The 20,314-nt window shown below is 40.9% G+C and overlaps 1 protein-coding gene across 1 annotated transcript; it reads left to right on the forward strand.

Moving 5' to 3' along the window:
* Window positions 1–5,224: 5,224 nt before the first annotated feature.
* Window positions 5,225–7,114, forward strand: RAP2B (RAP2B, member of RAS oncogene family). The gene has a single exon (XM_068546120.1). The coding sequence runs from the start codon at window positions 5,728–5,730 to the stop codon at window positions 6,277–6,279; it is 552 nt and encodes a 183-aa protein (XP_068402221.1). The 5' UTR covers window positions 5,225–5,727; the 3' UTR covers window positions 6,280–7,114.
* Window positions 7,115–20,314: the final 13,200 nt, after the last annotated feature.

Consider the following 20,314-nt stretch of genomic DNA (forward strand, 5'->3'; position numbering starts at 1 on the left):
CAAATCTTAAACAGACTAAGATGTGTAATTGTGCCTTCAACTACGAAAAACAGGATCAGTGAAATCTCTTTAAAATTTCCCTTGAGTGAGAATACATTCATCACATAAAAGTGGTGCTCTAAGCCAGTTGTGTTCTTTCTCTACAGATCAGGGTCTCAGGCAAATATGAGATCTTATACAGAAGGTCAGGCTGTTTATCTTAGAAGAGACTTATTTTTCTTCTTTTTAAAAAATCAGGTAAAAGAATGAAAATAGGCCAAACCATTAGTAAGAATTTATGATAGAACTCAAATCCACTGAGTAGTTGTGAGGTAGTTGCCTACGTGTGTGTGACACTTCAGCCCAGGGTAACATCTTTATGGAGATATGAGTGGTTTTTATTATCAAAAATAACACAGTACATTAATGTATATATTGAGATCACTATTCAATACTAATCTGATAGCCTTGAGAATAGCTATTTTGATTCTTCTGGTTCTTTATTTGGGCCTATCAAAAAGTTAGTAAAAAGCTTGACTGATTTTAAGAGGTTATTTAATTTGAAATTTAAGACTCTCCTACATTTTCCTTTGAAAAATACTTTTAAAAGGAGAAAGGAACCAATCAGAGTACACGTGATAAGGGGCAGACAATGAAATTATGGAAACTAGGCACACCTTTGTCTCTCTTTAGTTATTACCATGCTAGGATTTTAGGACATTTTTAAGATATAAAGATACAAAATCTCATTATAGGTAGTACAAGCCATTGTTCTTACAAGGTGGCTGCCCAAAGTGCAATATGAAGAGTATGAAATGATGATGGTTCGGCTGACTGATGAAATATTTTTAGGGGCATTACTGGAGATTATTTTTTAAGGACCACTGATAAAATAAAACATCCTAAGCCTACTAGTGGATACGTGGTTATGTTATAACATGTTCAGGCACTTAAATATTTACTGAGAACTCTGCAAGGCACACTTAGTCTTACACCAGCTTCCCTTTAAAATAATGATACATGGTCACTCTCAACTTACCCTCGATATTTTCAAAATTAGAATAATTTTTTTAGAATTATTTGTTTATCTATAGATCAAACCAGCTAAAACTATGAACATGATGAAATAAACCTCTACTTTGTATAAATGAAGAGGACAGATGGGCACTTATTTACTGGAAGACTTAAAAGATTCATGTTCTAGCAAACCCTCTAATTCTTTGAAGGCCCAAAACCAGTGTCACAGAAGCTCACTGTGTAAGCAAAGCTCACTGTGTAAGCAAAGGGGCACTGTCAGGGACCATTGTTTATGTAACGGTCAATACGAAAGATTAAGCAGTCCTTGTTAGCTTTTACTTCAGATTATTTTCTAGAAATGCCTTTTGTATGTCATCTGCAAAAATGTTTGTCTGAAGTCTTCTTCAGAGAAAGGGTTTATCCACGGGGTGCTTTGGTATTTTTTCCCCCAGACAGCACTGACTTAGTGTTTCCATCCATACAAGTGTAGACTTTATCACCCCAGCATCTTTTAGACTCAAGGAGACTGAAACATTATATACATTTTTCTAAGGATCCAGGAAATGTTATGTCTCTCCAAAAATAAATATATCTTTTACCACAAAGAGAGTTTGGAAAAGGGATAAAATGTCATTCATATACCCAGAAATAATTAATTGAGGTACTCCTATGTAGGCACTCTTACTAGGTGTTATGAGGGACAGAGGTGGCTCCAAAGATAAGCCAGGTATGGACCCTGACCACAAGGAATTCACACGGTGCTTAGGATGACAAGGTACAGATATGTAAATAATTATGGTACAAGATAATTGGATATGGTTCAGGATTATGATTCATACCGTAAGTGAGGTACATAAAGACTCCTAACAAATTTCACCAGAAGAAGTGATCAACTTTAAAAATTTGTGCATCAGCAATTTCATTCATTACTTCATTTTGAATCCCAGAGCCCCAGTGGAAGTCTTTCTGAGGGAGACCATCTGAGTGTAATAAAAATTGCTATCAAAGAATCCCTAATAGAAAGTATTCAAAGTGTGGCAGCTCTTTGGTACCAGAGAGGCCACCAAGATTCAAAAATACCCATCTGCATGGCTACCCGTAGTCCTGAGGGCGGTCTCTTTTAGATAGGGCTGTCAAGACACCTGGGTTGTGATTGTCATGAATTTATGGGGCGCTGCAGCTTTAAAAGCATGTTTCCATCCATTATCTGTTAATTATTTTCTCTGAGCATAGGCTGGCACCATGCAAAGGGCATCCAGGACACCAGGGTTCTAATTCTAATCACTGGCTCTGATGTAAAATAAAGGGTTTGGTCATCAGATTCTCTCCAAGGTTCCTCAGGTAGCTAGGTGGGTGGGGCAAATTTTATTATCATCACTTTATAGATAGGGAAACTAAGGTCAGGAGCACCTGAGGGGCTTGCCCAAGGTCTCAGATAATAATTAAGATATAAATTGAGATACTTGAGATTAGACACCTGGCCTATAAGGACAAAGCATTTTCTACTATATCATACTCATAACCACACCTAACATTTGTGGGCAGGAGGACAGATAGAGGCACACATAGCATTACTCTTAAGTATTTCAGTTACAAATCAAGATAACACACTGTAAAAATATGATCTATCCTCCCACCTTGACAGATACTTCTTTGCAAGACCTGGATGGTCAGGTGTGAATCACGAATTCTTGGACTCCTCCAAGGGCCAGGCTGGAAGTGGCAGGGAAGGGAAAGCTGACTAGAAGGGACCCCTCTTCCTGCACTTAGGCGGGGCCCAAAGTGCCTGGGAGGGCACACCTCAGCCCATAGGTCCTAGCACCATGCACACTCCAACAGAGACCCATTCCTGCACACAGGGGTGAGTTCAGAGGTCCAAGCAGATCCTAGAAGAGGGTTTGGTACTGTCTGGGTAGAGGATTCCAGAATTCTGACTACTGGGGGCATGGTCTGGAAGAGGGTTCAAGCTTCTTGACCCTGAAGGAAGGGGCACTGTCAGAAGAGAATCAGAGGGTGGGCAGAGGTCCCTCTTGCTTGGGTTTAAGAGCCTGTCTGATCATACTACCTCAAGATTCAACCTAAGAAAGAGTAAAATCTGGGAACTTTCTTGTGAGAAGGTAGTGTTGCCTAATGGTTACAAGACCAGGTTCTGCAGCCAAACACCTGAGTCGGGATCCTAGCGTGGCCACTCATTAGCTGAGAAATCTTACGCCAGTTACTGAACATCTTAGGGCCTCAGTTTCCTCATCCTTAAAATAGGTATAATAATTATTTTTACGAGGGGTAAATAAGATAGCACATGTAAAACGCCTAACAGACATTAAATGCTGGGTAAATGTGAGGTTCTCTCCATCCATATTAGGTGAATTTGCCTTGAAAGGTTTCTGGAGAATTATATAAGCATAACTATAGCCAAGCACTCTGATAACCCCTCTCTCCACTAAATAGCGGGGCCAGGCGCAGGAATGGGCTCCACCTACCCCACCCAAAGCGTTGGCTGCTGCCCAAGACCCGCCGGGTCCCTTGGCCAAGACTTCACGCTGCAGCCGCGCATACTACAAGCTACGGCAAGGGGTTCGGAGAAGGTTAACTGGCAAACGTAGCCCTGAGTCACGGCAGGACTAAGGCAGTGAAACCAAGCGTTAGCACACTGCTTGACTTATCCCTCCAGTGCGGACGGTTAAACCAGTGGGAAGTGGCGTCGACAGGATATGGAGCCAGGATTGAAGCAGCTCGGTCCCCTCCCACCCCTTCGCCCTGGGGCTCACGCTAGTATCGCTTAGTCTTTTGACAGGCCTTGACATTTCTCCTTCGCGAGGAAGGAGAGAGACCCGGAACAAGTCAAGGCATCTCCGTGGTACCTCCCGTGAGTGCGAGCCGAGCCCAGTCTAGCGAATGCCCGCCCCAAAGCAAAGACGTTTTCTAAAGGCAAGCCTGGGCATTCCCCCACCCCACCGGGTGAGCTGAATTCAGTGGCTCATTTCCACATCCTAGCCCCTCCCCCTCCCTAAAAAAAAAAAACACCTTGCAAACTTTGTTGTTTCTTGAGGACCAAGAACTGTAACCAGCTCCCTTTAACGGACAGTCGTGACTGGGCACCAAAAAGTCAGACTCTCTTGAAAACACCAACAAAGGACTATATTTAGCTCTGAGCTCTCCGCCTAAATTCCTTATTTTTTCACTCAGCTTCGAAACGACTAGCTTGGGGAAGTGGGAGGAAGGGGGCGGGGGAGCAGCAGAGAAAGAACAGCTGTGCCTCCGCCTCTCAACTCAATCTCTATAAGTAACCAATCACGAGCGGAGGCTACTTTTTAGCCAATGAAGCAGCCCAAACTGATAAAACCTTGGCAGTAGCCAATGGGAGAACACTCGAGGGTGTGAGATTTGCGCCCCGGGGCCAATGGGTCCTGAGTCTGGGAGAGGTAATCTGAGCTGGAGTGTGGGTGTGTGGTGCACAAGCTTCCTACTTCCAAGCCCCAAAACCTGCTCTGCCCACTGAGCATGCCCTGACTAGCTGCGGGCGCCGCCGCTGCCGCTGCTTCTGGATCGGGCTGTGATCCGCTCTCCGGGTTTTGGCCCCAGCCGAGTGGGGAGGTGGGTGGGGCCCGCCGAGTCCCAGCCCGGAGACCGCTGTGGTCACAAGAGGCTGCACCTTCCCTCGTGGGGACAGGGTTTCAGACCCAGTGTTCCTCTTTTCTTTGTCCGAGGGATGCAGTACGAGAAGAGTCGGCCAGAGAAGGCCGGGTAGAAAGGGCCGCGCCTTGAGTGGGGGAAGATGCTCCGCCAGCCAGTCATACCCCCAAATGTCTTTTGGGTCTCGGTTCCGGGACGCACACCAGCCTGCAGGCCGGGGAGTGGAGTCCACGAGCTTTGGATAAAGGAAGGCGGCAAGAGGCTAGCCCACCCCAACCCCAGGGTGGCCCGCCGCGCCCACTCGCTTCTCGCAGAGCCGGGGCCCCTATGCACTAACCCCAAAGCCGCGAAAGAAGGCGGTCTTCGTCCTCCCAGCCGGTCTCTTAACACCCACACACACACACCTTCCCCACCACACACACATTTCTTCTCCAGCTCCTAGACTATCGCCTATCGCGAATCCGCTAGCCCTGAATCAAATCTCGAGCCCCACCCACAGCCCCACCCCCGCCCGGCCCCCCGGAAAACCAGGAGCGTGGGATCCGGCGGGCGCGGCCGGCGGCGGCGCACTGGGCATGCTCGCCGGGGCGGGGAGAGCTGGGCTGCGCGCGGCGAGTAGGAAGCCCTCGCCCCGCGGAGGCTGCGGGAGAGAGCTAGATGGGCCGCGGCGGTGGGCGCACGATCTGCGGGGACTCATGCCACCCGCGTCCCGGCCCGGCGCGCAATTAGCAGCCGCCTCCGCAGCTCGCCGCCGCCGCCTTCTCGCCTTCCTGGGCTGCCGCGGCGAGAAGCTGCAGTGCTTACCTCGCACCGGCTGCCGGCATTGTCCTCCCGTTCCGCCGCCCAAGCTGCCGCTGCCGCCGTGGGCTGCTGCGGGGCCCCGGACCCGCGCCGCAGGGACGCGCTGCCGCCGCCGCCGCCGGTCGGTCCCCGGTCCCCGCTTGGTGATTTCCGCGCCCTGCGCTCCTCTGCCGTTCTCTCCTTAGTTTTTCCTGCGGAGCTGAGGACGGGGAGAAGTCCAGCCGCCAAGCCCAGCCTTCCTCCGGCGTGCAGCCCCGACGGGGCCGCGGCAGGCGCGGCAAGAGCGCCGACGGAGCCATGAGAGAGTACAAAGTGGTGGTGCTGGGCTCGGGCGGCGTGGGCAAGTCCGCGCTCACCGTGCAGTTCGTGACCGGCTCCTTCATCGAGAAGTACGACCCCACCATCGAGGACTTCTATCGCAAAGAGATTGAGGTGGACTCGTCGCCGTCGGTGCTGGAGATTCTGGACACGGCGGGCACGGAGCAGTTCGCGTCCATGCGGGACCTGTATATCAAGAATGGCCAGGGCTTCATCCTCGTCTACAGCCTTGTTAACCAGCAGAGCTTCCAGGACATCAAGCCCATGCGGGACCAGATCATCCGCGTGAAGCGGTACGAGCGCGTGCCCATGATCCTGGTGGGCAACAAGGTGGACCTGGAGGGCGAGCGCGAGGTTTCGTTCGGCGAGGGCAAGGCCCTGGCCGAGGAGTGGAGCTGTCCCTTCATGGAGACATCGGCCAAAAACAAAGCCTCGGTGGACGAGCTGTTCGCCGAGATCGTGAGGCAGATGAACTACGCGGCTCAGCCCAACGGCGACGAGGGCTGCTGCTCGGCCTGCGTGATCCTCTGAGGCGCCCGCGGCTGCCGCGCGCCGGCCGCGCTCTGCGCACAAAAGCCAAACGCACCCGACTCTTCTAAATGTGATTTCTCTTCTTGCTTTGAGATTGGAGACGACTTTGCATCAGCCGGGGTGTCCCGGGAGCCCGGCTGGCCGCCGTGGCCGCGTCCCCTGCCTCTGCCCCGTGTCCGAGGGGGTGTCCCGTCATGACCATCCGAGACCCGGTGGAAATGTGGCTCTTTGCAGCATGTACGTTTCTCATTGATTTTGGCTGACGCATAATTTCCCCATTGAAGCAGCCGTTGCGGCGCAGTGTGGCAGCTTGACACCGGCAAGCGAAAGTTTCAGCCTGGAAAAAAAATGGGGTGGGGGAGGAAGAGGATGGGGAGAAGGTGAAAAAAGGGGAATTCTTTTTTTTTTTTCAACAACGTTTTTCTAGTTCCAAGTTTTAAATACACGGAAGGAAGTCCGGGAGAACCAAATGAAGGAGCAGGATGAGAGGAAGAAACTTTTGTTTTTTCCTTGTTTTCCAGGAGTAGCTGGAAATTAAGATCGGGTTCCTTTTCTGCCAGCTTGGAAGGGCAACCCCGTGACTGCGATTCTGAGGATGTCTATGCAAAGTTGGATTCTTGTTACAGTATATCCAATCTGAAGTATTGCACATCTGAACTGGGACTGTTAACACTGATGCCAATACAGTGTGGGGTGCCAGAAAGTGTCTGCTGATATTTGTGGGAAAAAAAAATCTATTTTGTTTACCTACTGTATCAAAGGGGAGTCTGGGGGAGAACGGTAGTATTTTTTTTTTTTTTAAATCAGCTGTGAAAAAAAATGTTACAGATCTGCACATTTTTGTGTGTACTGTTGTGTGTGTGTTTGTTCGTTTGGTTTTTTAGATTTAGCTTTTTTGTTCTCATTGGTTGGCAGTAACATGGTGTTGATGACTAGCTCTTTAAAATACAGTACAAGGACTTCACAAATGTGATTCAGGGCCCCCAGCACCCCTGTGTCTGCAGAGTGCCTTCAAAACTCAGCTGTTCCAGCCGGTGCCAACCTGTGAACTTCCCACCAGATCCCAGAATCTGCTATTCCCCCCAAACCACTTCCCAGTTTTCCTTTCAGTAATCTTTCTGAAGGAGCCAGGACAATAGGGCCTGTTGTTTGGTGAATTTCTTTTATTATTTCCTTTACAATGTAATTTACTTGTCTTGCAATGGTTTTTTTTTTTTTTTTTCCTTTTTTAAATTTTTTGCTTCATTTTGTTTCAGTGTTCAGGTATTTAGCTCCCTTTTTATATAATTTTTTTTTAATATTTGGTTTTCTGTTATAGGGTGTTCCTCCAGAAGCAAAGAGCAAAATTTTACTGTTGTGATGTACTGAGAGAATTCTAACAATTTGTAATTTCTAATTCCAGACTCACGTTTAATCATTGTCTCTTCATTTTAAGATTTTTAATACAAACATCATTTTTAAAGAAACAAATCCAAACTATTGTTTGTGTTTCTGTGTTTCATATTCAGTGATTTAATACAGTATCATGATTGAGGTGGACAGGGGCAGTACATGGTGCCCTCAAGAGTGGTTTGTCGAATTTTGAACAGAGAAGTGTCTCAGTGACAAGTTGGGTGACATTACTCCCAACTCCTTAAATAATGGAAAAATATCATCAAGGTCTAGGAAGCCCTGGGGTATGGTGATAACCCTCTGACTATAAGATGAGCTGGATATTGAATCTGTTCTGCTGACCTGGAGCAGTTTATTTCTCTAGGAAGGGGAGAAACCAACTGCTAAGACTGCCTTAGATCTGGGAGAGTAACCATCCACCTGGTCAGACAGGGTAGTGCTTTTAATTTTCTTTTTTTCTTTCTTCCTTTCTTCTTCTTTAGTTTTGTTTTGTTTTGTTTAAAACACCTATCCAGTTGAAAGCATGTTTGGGGAAGATGATTTTCAATTCTGAAGTCACACCTTGTAGTGTTTTCTGCAGTACATTTGTGTGGGTTGTGGACAGTATCTCAACCCTTTTGAGGCTTTGATTAGGAAATAGATCATTAGATTAAAAAAGAAGAGAAAAAGAAAAAACTAAGACAAGCCTCTTGCTCTCATTACACTGTGCAGTTTGTGGACCATTTTGACCTCATGAAATTTTCCTTCTAACAGCAGGAGGCAGTGTGAGCTTTTTATTTTGTATTTTATTTTTCCCTAAGGGCCGCTTTACTAATATAATCTCCATAGAATAAAAGAAGGTGTACAACTATATATATCAAGAGCACTTGATATATCTTAGATCCATGAAGTGTAGATGAAGTCTTTTGAAGGGTCTTTTGACAAAGGGATTTATTCTGTTGAGGAAGCCAAAATAAATTACAGGCCATAGGTTTTTTTAAAGCTGTATTAACATATCTTGCCTTAAAACGTTGTGTCCTTTGCCCAGGTGACATCTCAGAATTCCAGCATGGAGGAGGAATAGGGAATTCTGCCTGGGTTTGGTCCTAAGGCCGTTTTTTTCACTCTTGATCTCACTTAAGTTTAGTATCAAACTCAGTTAGAAGGCAATGTATATATGCTAAATATAGAAATTAGGAGAAACTATTCAAACTTAGGCTTTGCAAAGATTCATTCTTGCATTTGTGTAAATTTAGTTGATTCAGTAGATCTAAAATGTTGAAAATTCTGAAGACATATATCAAGTACTATATAAAGGACTCTTTAAAAATAATTTAGTGACTGTTTCTTATAGTTTTGTTTTGGTTTTTTGGAAGCCTTTTGACATAAAATGCTGGCAAGTATCTAACTAACTTAAGAAATGTATATACTCCTGACAGGGAATTTTTGAAAATGGGAAATTGGAAATGAAATAGATTGCTGGGTGCATTAATCATCTTCACACAGGATTTAGTCACTTACATGACTAAATTCTTTATAGGTCTTGGATGGCAAGGCAGAAGATTTTAATATACTTTTACTGAATACTGTAAAATAAATGCTTTTTGGATTCTCAATGAAAGCAACTTTGTGTGTACCCCTGGAGCAGGAAAATAGTATTGAATCTTGTAGCTTTCTCCAATATTTTCTTGACGAAATTGAGAGAAATTAGAGACATTGTTTTTAAGAATATGTCAGTTTATTTGGCTAGTAAGAACCCCTTCTAGAATTATGGTGTGAAGAGATAAGAGCGTTTGTTTCCCTGGAAAAGTTGGGCTGACTTAAGAGTGTCAAAGGAAGTGAGAGAGGGAGAGAGGGAGGAGTTAGTTGTAAGGCAATCACCTGTCAAAACAGAAACTGGGTGGAAAAGAAACCTTTATCTTGGGGAGCAAAAGTTAACTTTTTAACTTGACCCCTGCTGGTTTTTAACAGCTCTTCCTTTTGGTCCCTGACAGTCATCCAAGCTTTATGTCATTTTAAAGGATTATTTTTGTCCTCCTTTTGTAATAGCCTCAGAAAAGTTGAAGGTATCCTCAGGAAGTCTAACATTTTTGTATTTGGGAGTTATGGTTCTTAGGTACAGCAATGTCCACCTTCTTAACTGCTGAAATAGACTCCACTGAATCACATTTTAGGACCAGATCTATTTAGGATTAGAATTCTTTCAGTGTATGAGGCTTTATGCTTCCTGATTTGTTAACCTTTCCTACAGGTGGGAATCTTAAAATGCCCCATTGATTCAAATTATTCAGGTAGTTTTGTTTTCGCCAGCATGTTATTGCACCTCCTTTTGAGTTCTATTCCAGTGTTTCTCACAGATGGGATGAGAAAGTGAGAGAACACTGTATGTAGCAGCTGGTCTTGAGAAATAGATACAAAATGCCTGTACCTTAACTGTCATCAAAGGATCTATTTACTTTTCACAACAGCTAGAATAAGCCCCCTACTTAAAAATATGAGGGTTTAATTTGGAGATCACCACCGTGAGTTAAAGCGATATCAAACATTTGTTGCAGTGTCTACTTAATTGGGAAAACTTGGTAAAGTCAATTTTGTCCTGATGAAAATGTAGGAAAGTTTTAAGTACTGTATAACAGAATATGGTAAGGTTGATTATGATATTTTACTCAGACTACTGGGAATAATTAAATGCATTTAATTGAACATGGTGCTAGTTCTAGAAGATACGTTTGATCTAATTAATGACAGTAGGATTTTGATAGTTGGAGAAGGCTTTAGGGATCATCCAGTCCAGAGGATCTCAAACTTGACCATATATCAAAATCACCTGGAGGTAAAAACAAGTCATGCTAAGCTCTTCCTATAGTTTCTTATTCAGTGTATCTGGATATGACCTCATAATTTTCATTTCTAACAAGTTTCCAGGTGATGCTGATAGAGCTGTTTCAGGGACCACATTTTGAGAACTGATGATGATCTAGTCCAAACTCCAAATGAGTACTGAGAGCTACCTAGATATTTAGGGACACAGACTTAAGACCCATGTCACACATTTAGAGTGCTGCCTACCACAAAGTCATGGAATAATCTTGACTGAATTCTGTAGCTATTGAGGACATATGCCAGTTACACTAAGAGTGTTAAACTGTGGAGTGTGAATGGGGAAGCCACATTGCTGGCTGAGTGACCATGTTCATATTAGTATGTGAATAGTTGGGTTCTGGTTTTCAGTATTAATTCAGAAGGTAAAGAAAGTGAATAAATGATTAGAGTAGGGGCGTGGCCTAAATAATCAGAATCAACATTTTCTCTCAAAAAAATTCTTTTTGGAAAATCTTTGATAAAGGGAACACTTTTAAGTATTTGTCTTCTCTTACTTCAAGATTAAAAGGCAAGAATTTTAGTTTTTTATGATTCCTAGTAAGTATTTTAAAAAGTTATATTTGAGAATTTAAATCTTCAGGTCATAGTAGGCACATGTGTGTGTCAATATGTATATGTGTGTGTGTGTGTGTGTGTGTTAATACATACATTCAGTTTCTTAGCCAGACTTTCCAGGAATCAGTCCATTCAATGGCATTTAGTTCTATAGTTATCCATCCTGGGACAATGAACAGCATAAAATGGTGCCGTGCATTTGTTTCATTACATGTCTTACCTTTTGGAATGGTGAGTGTTGATCTATTTTGTAAATTGGAGGGGGCAGCTATTTATATTTTTGCTTTGTTATTAAACAAATCTCTGAGGAAGTGTTTTTCTTAAAAATAGAGTAGGAAGTACATGCTTTTTTGTCCAATTGACTAAACTTGCTATTTTTTAAACTAATTATCTGGCAAAATTATGTGTGCCTAAGTTTATCAGAGGTTTGAAGATGTGTGGTTGGTTTATTTGTGGTAATTGTGCAAATACAGCAAAAACATTTTTTTAAAAGTAGAAAATATTGATGCGTTGAGGATACAGGTACCCAAAAAGGCCCAAGATTATTCCTTGATTGTTAAGAAGATGTTTACAGGGACTTCCCTGGCGGTCCAGTGGTTAAAACTTTGCCTTCCAATGCAGGGGACGTGGGTTCAATCCCTGGTCGGGGAGCTAAGAAACCACATGCCTCACAGCCAAAAAACCAAAACATAAAACAGAAGCAGTATTGTTACAAATTCAATAAAGACTTTAAAAATGGTCCACATCAAAAAAAATCTTTTTTAAAAAAAAAGAATATGGTTACAGTGGAAATTGGTAGACATAGGAGAAACTGATTTATTCATTATTCAGCAAGCATTTATCGAGCATATACTGTTAGCTGTGGTGTAAGGACTAATCCTTAAACAGGCAGAAGCCAGGCAAGAGAGCAATAGTTTTGTGCTTTTATCACCATAAGCTGTGAAAATAGCATATATTAAACAGTAGGAGTATGTGTAAAAGCACAGTTACCTGTGCCATCAATTACAATAGAATCCTGTGGGTCTGTCTGGCAGGCAACAGAATAGATAAAATTTATTAAAAATTGGAACTTTACTTTGAAATGTATGTGGATATTGCAAATAAAAATGGATCCCATGAGGTTTAAGTAACTAATAGTTGTTTTGTTGCACGTGGAGCTCTGTAGTTTTGTGAATCATTTCCAACTAACTTTCTGAGATTAGCTAAAATTGAATATTTAGAAATAAGTCAGTTTACTTTTATATTTTCATGTCAAAGGGAGGAGGGGAAATAGACCTATGAAATTTGTTCACTGTTTTTATATTTTTCTTTTATGAGGAAACAAAAAAGGGAAGGACAATTTAGGTTATATTCTTAAAGAAGCGACTGTTGGCATAAGGTTATTTTGGGCTCCTCATGTAAAGAAGATTCAGGGTAAAGTATTTCTTTTGAAAAAGATAATCTCCTAAAAATGAGTGTGCCAAAGAATTAAGCTATTTTAAGTTTGCTAAGCTTATAGTTATTTTATACAGAAGCTCTTGTTCTCAAGCCTTTAGTGCTTATTGAAGAAGGCAGCCAGCTCAGAGAAAGAAATGTTGGGCAACAAACTATTTATAAGAAGTAACTATAATAGCAATTATTGTAAAACCATATGAACTAAAGGGAGTTGTGATTATTAACCTCCTGCAGTTTGCAAAATGATCTCTAGTGACTCTTTTGTGTAGAATATCTCATGAATTTAACAACATCCTTTTTAAATGTAAAAAGTCACAGAATTACAGAGAGAATAGTTCATCTGAAAGTACTTCATTGTTTATTTTTTTAAAAAATCTGATTATTACTGAACCATTTATGAGATGAAAATTTATTACTTGTAGTTTTATAGCTAAAGTAGGGGGTCTTCATGTTTTACATCTGACCATTTATAAAAAGTTTTCAAATTTTGGGTTAAGTCATGAACTCAGAATATTTTAATGTTATTTAATATTTGCATATTAATATAATATTTCAAAAATATTCTTTTTAAAGGCTAACATTATATTGAATTATATCTCTTTCAAGAAAAGAGCCTGTAGAGATCTGTACTAGTACCAGCATAATTCTATAAGAACATATATATCAATAACATATTTTAAAATATATTTTAGATAGTTTTGCATTTACATTTGTAAGTAGGTAAGGAGAATTGCAAGTGTATCTCTAAGTTTGATTTCAACATCATTCAGCATCTAGTAGAAAGTTTAATTTCAACATCATTCAGCATCTAGCCTTGAGGTGGTAGTTCTTTACTCTGAGTTTGGTTATCTTAGCTTTACTTTATCATATTACCTGTTATTTTTCTTTTTTGTATATCATTTCATTTCTCTACCTCAGCTTTATGCAAATGGTTTTCTCTGTCACATATGTAATCCGTATTAATCGATAAAAAAAAAATCTAAGAACTGCTTAACTGATGGCTTATATAAATGTGCTTTCCGTGTAATAGTGTAAAGGGAAAAGTATTTTTCACACTGTTTGAGGGCCAGACTGAAACAAAGCCAACTAGTCAGAGAAGATTGCCTACTAAACAGATACTGCCTTTTGGTGTCAGCATAGCCTTTGCATTTCATTTTTAAAACTAATAAGGGAAATTTTTAAAAACTGAGTTCAATCGTAGGAATATTCATTTTCATATACTTACAAAAGCCTAAAAATATTTCCAGGCCATCTTTTCTTCTTTACTGATCTTTTGCTGAGGCCAAAAAATGAGAAATAACCCATGCACTCTCTTTGAGAGAATCTTATACCTTGAAAGGCAGGGGCAACAATAAACAATAACTTAATCTGAAGGGCAAAACTGTTTTTATACATTTTATACATTTTTATACAAACCTGCTTTTATTTTGTCACTGAGGAAGCACAAATAGTAATAAGGGCAAGGGAATATTTTCCTTAATCATTTTGGCAACGTTCAGCAGACGGGCTGGGTACTCTGTTTGCTAAGGCAGGAGAGTGTGATACAGAGCTGAGAAGGCAATCACTGCAGGCTGAGGTGGAATCCTTCCTCAGCCCACACCCTCATTCCTGCATTCCTACAATCCTACAGGATTTCCTGTGTCCAGGTTTGTGATTCATTGTGATGCAGGATTTACTGAGGCTTAGGGCTGCTGCTGGCCAAAGGTGAAGAAGCCTATGGGATGGTGTGATAATGCTACTGTAATAAATTCCAGTCTGACTCGGGGTTGCTCAACCTCAGTACTAGTAATATTTGGGGCTGGATAATTGTTTTTTGTGGAGCACTGTCTTGTGTGTTTCAGGATGTTTAGCAGCGTCCCTGGCCTCTACCCACTAGATGCCAGTAGCACCCCTTCCCATCCCAGTTGTGACAACCAAAAATGTCTGCAGACATTGCCTACCAATTGGGGGCGGAGGGAGTGGGGGGGCTGCGGCTTAACAGCCCCTGGTTGAGAGCTACTACTCAACTTGGCTGGTGGATTTGGAGGAGACATAAGCCAGAGGGGAGAGGGCTGGAACCTAGGAGCAGTTAAGATTTTCCTTACTCCAGGAAAGCACTGCAATCAATGCTTCTCTTTTAAAATATCAGTGTTCTCTGTTACACTTGGGACAATATCACTTTGATCAGCTCATTAAAATCCACACCTAAGAGAAAATCTCAGGGATTGAGATTTTTTGGCGATTTAATCCAAAAGGTGTGTGTGCTCTGGTTGGGGTGATGAACTCTAATGGTCAGAGCGTACCTCAGGGCATGCTGATAACTAAGTAGAGTGACCTAGAAGGGAGGTCAAGGGCATCAGTGTTGCAGGTTTTTGGGGGGCCCCTTAAACCTCCAGTAGGAGACATCTGGAAGGTTTTGAGCCTCACCCAGCTTCCTCCACTCAGAGTCTCTTTCCAGTCAATCCAGGACCCTATTCCCCACCTGGACTCCTCACCTTAGGGTAGAAAGGATGCATTTTATGCATCCCATCCCTCCTTATTTTCACTTTTGCAATTCCTCCCTCCTTCCCCCTTTCTTCCTTCCTTGTGTCCAGGGCAGACCCATACTGCTTAACTGCACACACCTACCTGTGCCCAAATCACTCCGCCAGGCTGTCAAGAAGGGGGCAGCAGAGGCAGTAGTGATTGCCTCAGTAATGAAGTGCCTCTGGAATCTAGCAGTCTCTAGCCAGCGGCAGACAAGCTGCGGCTGCCAACCCCTGAAATACTGCATTAAGGACTCTCCTGTCAGCAAGTTCCTGAATGTGGAATTAACTCAATGACCATGGACTTTTACTCGGTCATGATTGTTCTTGTTCTTAAGTTTTAAATGAAACAGATATCTTAAAATCGGTCTAATATACTTCTAAAAGCTTTAAGCAACCAGAGACCCTACCTGGTGGGACAATTGTGGTTCTACATTTCACAGGAGGAACATTTGGAAATCTTTCATTCCTAGTAAGTAGGAGATGTAACAGCTTTGTAACTGAGGGAGAACCATCTCCAAGCCCATCAAAAGATTCTAACCTACTAGAAGAGTCTCTCTAAGAAAGATAGGCAGTAAATTAAAACAATTCTTTATAATAAAAAGCACTGTTTGGTGAAAGTGGATGAGTGATTTGGGTAGCTGAAACTTGCTTCTTAAATTTGAGAACAATCTTGTATTAGGATGGATGGTGTTCACAGATATATTTTATTCTCTGTAGTATCTTTGTATTAAATCGAAAATGGAAACATCCGATTTAATTGGTAATGTGATCGCAATTAAGATAGAGAAAACAGACTTGGTATATCTAAGTTTCCTGTTTTTCTTACACTGTTTTCCTCTTTTGTAATTATCTGTGCTGTTCTGCAACATTTTTTTTTCTCTTATCTCTAAGTTTCATTGGCTTTGGGGAGTGTTACGTTTTCTTTCTAATTAAAAAGTCTATAATGAGGGAAATATTCGGTTATGAATCACTGTAGCTAATAGCCAAGAAAATATATGTATTCATAAATTTAAACAAATAAATTAATTGTGTAGGATGTTTTGCAATGTCATTATTTGCATTTACCTTTTATAGCTTAGAAATGATTTCCAGTGCAACATTTTCAGTGGAAATAAAATTCACCCTTTTCTTCGATTAATTACCATTTGACTACTATTCGGGAAAAAGATAGTGATAGTAAGTAGTTTTTTAAAGTACTATCATGAAAGCTCTCCAGTTTATATTTTGTAGCAAAATTACTAACAATTTTCCTTTTTAACTCTTTCCTCGGAAAAGTAGCACTTCATGAATAGAAAAAAAGCATGTATGTGAATTATCGAAAAGTCACATCGTAGTTGTTTGGATTTATCATGATGGTGGTGATTTGGCAAAATATTTACCTGCTTAATTACAAGTAATATAATTGATTTGTATTAGCCTAGGGAAATATCAAAAATACATGCACAATAGGACTAGAGTGCTTTTTCGGTGTTAACAATTTTGGAGAATTTTACACATTTCTATGTATAAACACATAGATAACACATCAGAAGTAAATATACAAAAAGTTGGCCTCCTCGAAAGTATTTTTGTTTAGTCTTTTTAACATGTTTTTTAAAATTCTGTGATGAAAATTATCAGAATGATAACAGTGTCATTCAGTGAGAATCGCCAATTTTCATGTTAAAAAATTTTAAGACCACTTAGGTTATCTTCTTTTTCTTACTGCCCAAGCCTGGCCCACTTTGACTTTTGAGAACACAGCCTTTGATTTGCCAGAGAATATGAAGAGTTTCTGTTGTCTACAATGAATTCCAAATGGACTTTAAAGTATTACATATCAGAACTTAAATAGATGACAGGAATCTGATTTTTACATTTTTAGTATCAGAATACAAACTTTGTATAGCGTGGGTTTCATTAAGCAGTAAAACATTTAATCATAAATGATCAGATAATGACTGTTGTAGAGGAAGTGAGTGAATTTTATAATTGCTGTCAATATCATGCCATTGAAATTTCATTCCCTTAAGTTTGTGAAACGGGTATTTTCTTGGCTATTCTTTACGTGCGTTTTAGAGTAAAAATGAAATCTCCGTAAATTTGTTATTTAAAAAATTGATCTTTTGGAGTATTTTTCTCTTGGTATTATTCTTAAAAATACTATAGTTGACCTGAATAGAGTTAAAGCTTTTGCCCCAAATACTAAATTACAGTTCCTGTAGCAACCATAATTTACCCTCTTATATAACTCCCTGTTTCATGCCATGGTTAATGTATGCAATATAACTCTAATTAACTTTCATCTTTCCTTAGATTAAGTGTTTGGTTTCCAGGACTAGAAGGTGGAGTAAGGTGGGGAGTGATGCTGTGTTTGTAGAATCTGCAGATTGAGAGCAGGAGGATTGCCAAGTAATAGAAGAAGGATTTACTTAGGATTTCTGTCATGATATTTTACTGTGTTTTGAATCAGAAAAAAAAACATATTAAACTGAGCATTTAAATTCATGATGTATAGTATGCGTGAATGAAGTTTCTTAACTGACGTTATAGATCTTGAATTAGAATCTCAAAAAATAATTATCAGAACATTTTTTAACTTACTTGATTAGAATACTGTATTATAAGATGATATACCCTCATTTTATTCTAAGGACATAGCCATCTGCAAACTGTGAAGAATGCATTCATGCAGTCAGTTAAATACGGAGCACCAAATAACTACTGTACCAAGAATTAGATACCATCTGTGCCTTCACTATATTTAATATGTTCTTACATTGAATTTTACTATTGATTTTCTCCACTAGAAGGTAAGTCTGTAAGGTTAAGGGCTCATCCTTTTTTTTTTTTTTTTTTTTTTAATTTTATTTATTTATTTTATTTTTGGCTGCGTTGGGTCTTCGTTTCTGCGCGAGGGCTTTCTCTAGTTGCGACGAGCGGGGGCCACTCTTCATCGCGGTGCGCGGGCCTCTCACTATCGCGGCCTCTCTTGTTGCGGAGCACAGGCTCCAGACGCGCAGGCTCAGTAGTTGTGGCTCACGGGCCTAGTTGCTCCGCGGCATGTGGGATCTTCCCAGACCAGGGCTTGAACCCGTGTCCCCTGCATTGGCAGGCAGATTCTCAACCACTGCGCCACCAGGGAAGCCCAAGGGCTCATCCTTTTATCCTCAGTGCCTAGAACAGTGCGTGTCATGAATCAATAGTATTTGTTGAATCAGTGAATGAGCAATTAGTCACAAGGGGAAAGGAAGTAAGTTTGACTACAATGCTAAAAATAGGTCACAATAACTAGAAAAGTTGGAATATTTCAAAGTTCTACATCAATTGCAGGCAAATATTATAGAATGAAATTTGTGGCCTGTTCTTTTATTCACCAGTTCTTAAAATTTATAGCTTGGAATGGCAATGCCATTATAGTGTTAATGGGACTTAAATTTTCTGTAAAGTTATCAGAAGCAAAGTTAAAAGAGTTCTAGAACTTTTAGGAAATTAGTATATTGTGTTATAAACCTTTGCCCTGCTCTGCATTGGTTTTCCAAATGCAGGTATGCCTTGGTTTATGCAGTGGATATGATTTGGGAAAAAACTGTGTATAAAAATTGAATCATATATAAGATACATAAAAAAACCTTACTATTTAGTGGACCCACCGTTGAATCATTCAAAAGCAGATACATTATTATAGTACAAATAACCACTAGCTAACAATTTGAATTTGTGTTATCACACACTAGATTTTTATGTTAGAAATTTGTTTCTTAAATTATTTTTTAAATTTGAACACTTAGAATTCTATTTTTTCCAAATGGCAGGCTCTTATTAAATTTAGTAGTGCTTACCTTAGTCATGCTTGTCTAGATTGTTTCTACTCTGTGACTTGATTGCTCACCCCTGTGTCTTCCCAGCTTATTTGCTGAAACTCAGGTCTACCAGGACTTAGAGTATTTTTGAATAACCACTCCTAGAGTTGCTTTCTAAGCAATAGTTTTAACTTTTCAAGAAACTCATAATAAGTTTGAGAAAGAACCTAGAAAAATGGAAACTGGTTTTTCATATTATAATATTTCACAAATAATTTAATTTCTTTATTATCCTTAAGATTTTTAAGAAGTTCGTGATAAGAGATGCCATTTAGAAAAAGAATAATAAGAAGGATAAATTATACTGTGCCTAGTAAAGACTGGTAGTAATAAATGTTCCCATTTAGAAAAATAGGTTACATATAAATATTATATAGGCTATAAACATGTAAGTATCTACTCTATCCTTGTTTCAGACTTCCTGTTACATTTTTAAGAAAATCTTATAATTTATCTAATTTAATTCCTTACACTCAGCAAACACTATAAGCTTTATGTTAGCTCCACAAGCAGGCATCCCTGTTCCCAGTGGGGTTTGCTCTGCGGCAGTGGTTCGCAAAGTAGGGGCCCCAGACCAGCAACATCAGCATCACCTTGTTAAAAATGCAGATTCTCAGGCCCCAACTCAGACCTACTCTATCAGAAACTCTAAGGGCGGGGCTGAACAATGCGTTTTAATGCACATTCCACATGCTTTTATCCATAATAAAGTTTGAGAACCACTGTTCTATGGGATATAGGAAGGAAAACCTGTTATGAATGGTGCCGGTTTTTGTTGGAAAGATAAGACATATACACAAATAACAGTAATAGCAGGGTGACAAGGAGAAAAGGATGGCATTCACCATAAAATAGTCCTAGATAGGACTTGCCTGGTGGTGCAGTGATTAGGAATCCACCTGCCAATGCAGGGGACACGGGTTTGAGCCCTGGTCCAGGAAGATCCCACACACTGCAGAGCAGCTAAACCTGAGCGCCACAACTACTGAGCCTGCGCTCTAGAGCCCACGAGCCACAACTACTGAGACCGTGAGCCACAACCGCTGAGCCCGCATGCCACAACTACTGAAGCCCGCCTGCCTAGAGCGTGTGCTTGGCAACAAGAGAAGCCACCGCAATGAGAAGCCGGCGCACCACAACAAAGAGTGGACCCCGTTCGCCGCAACTAGAGGAAGCCCGCGCGCAGCAACGAAGACCCAACGCAGCCAAAAATAAATGAATTAATTAATTAATTTTAAAAAATAGTCATAGATAAATTGGAATTGGAATTTGTGAAGAAGAGATTACTTTACCGTGGACCAGATATCTCCAATCATTCATTCATTTATTGAAATATTCTAGGTGCTGGGGCTCAGTAAGACATAATCCTTGACTTAACTTATTAAATATTTAAGTTCATAAATAGGTGATTCTACTTGCTGATTACGTCACAACTAGAAGAAA

The sequence above is a fragment of the Eschrichtius robustus genome, chromosome 6 (genome assembly GCF_028021215.1).
Source record: "Eschrichtius robustus isolate mEscRob2 chromosome 6, mEscRob2.pri, whole genome shotgun sequence".
Lineage (NCBI taxonomy): Eukaryota > Metazoa > Chordata > Mammalia > Artiodactyla > Eschrichtiidae > Eschrichtius > Eschrichtius robustus.